General features: G+C 41.6%; 1 protein-coding gene across 1 annotated transcript in view; it reads right to left on the bottom strand.

The window, feature by feature from the left end:
* LOC107640391 (proline-rich receptor-like protein kinase PERK2) overlaps positions 1-1,362 on the bottom strand; it is a 4,958-nt gene extending 3,596 nt beyond the window's left edge. The window contains exon 1 of the mRNA XM_016343915.2: positions 359-1,362. Coding sequence (XP_016199401.1) covers positions 359-1,061 — 703 coding nt within the window. The 5' untranslated portion in view covers positions 1,062-1,362. The remainder of the gene's footprint in view (positions 1-358) is intronic.

The raw sequence follows: 1,376 nt of genomic DNA, 5'->3' as shown, positions 1-1,376 counted from the left end.
CCTCTGGCTACTAGTCTTGACTCGTCAAATTTGAAAGTCAAAGTCTAGATACTAACAACTAACAAACATAGATTAAAAAATTGGGATACGCACGCAGGCCTGCTGAAAATAAATCATAATGTCTCTAGGGAAATGATAATTTTATTCTATTTTTGATAATGTTATTTTATATAAATAGTAAAATCTGTAATTTTAATTTTAATTATATTTTTAAGTCTTCTTATAATTTTATTGCTACTAATATTTTATAAAAAATTATTAAATAATAATTTAATTAAATTTATTAAATTATTTAATAATTTTTAATTAATATTTTTTTTGGTGAGTTTCCACCAAAATGAAAATGAACATAATTTACCTTGTGGCCAACCGGCATCGCCTCGATCTTTCTTCTTCCTAAAAAAAAAGAAGAGAATTACAGCAATGAGTGCAATGATGGAAATTGCAGCCACTGCAAAACCAACATGTTGGCCTATCCGATCACTATAACCTCGTGTATTCGAAGTTGACGACGCTGGGGGAGAATGGCGCTTCGAAGAAGATGAATCACCGCCTGATCTTGAAGGCGGAGAAGGTGATTGTGGCGGCGTAGTAGGGTGGTTTGGAGGGGAACTAGTTGTCGGCGGCAGCGGTGGTGGTGGAGGAGGAGGAGGAGGAGGAGGATGAGAAGGAGTAACTTGAGGTGGAGTAAAGTGTGAATCAGGTGGCGTTATTGAAGTTGGGGGTGGAGGAGGTGTAACCCGTGGTGGCGGAGGTGACGGAACTGGCGATGGCGGCGGCGGGGGTGTTTTTGGAGGAGGCGAGTGTTTTGGTGGACGCGGAGAGGGTGGTGGTGGTGGAGACTTTGATGGCCGTGGTGGAGATTTCGGCGGTGGCGGAGAACGCGGAGGCCGTGGACTCGGTTTTGGTGATGGATCGTCAGACGATGAATTTGAATCGGACTTTTTCTTGAGTGATCTACGGAAGGAGTCGGAGGCATGAGGGGATGGCGGCGAAGAAAAGTTTGAAGAATCAGAGAACGAAGATGGTGTCACGTTGGAAGAATGGTCGTGGATAGCCATCTCAAAGAGATCTCAACTTTTGGATGATACTCAGAAATGGCAACAAAATACAGAACCCCCGTAGTCATTAACAATCAAAGAACATTGAAATTGAAAATGGTGTCAGAAACTGATGATGACAAATTAAATTGCTTTCCCCAGATCAATAAACATAGGCATAAACAACAACAACAATATCCTCTGATCACATGTCATACATGAATCATAAGCTCTCAGCATCGTTCAATGACATTGCTTTAGGTGGTTTGTTTCGCTTCACCATGTAACCGCAGATTGCAAGTTGCAATCGTTGCATGCGTGCGTGCATGCATGCAT

The sequence above is a fragment of the Arachis ipaensis genome, chromosome B05 (genome assembly GCF_000816755.2).
Source record: "Arachis ipaensis cultivar K30076 chromosome B05, Araip1.1, whole genome shotgun sequence".
Lineage (NCBI taxonomy): Eukaryota > Viridiplantae > Streptophyta > Magnoliopsida > Fabales > Fabaceae > Arachis > Arachis ipaensis.
This window is presented reverse-complemented; position numbering and strand designations above follow the sequence as displayed.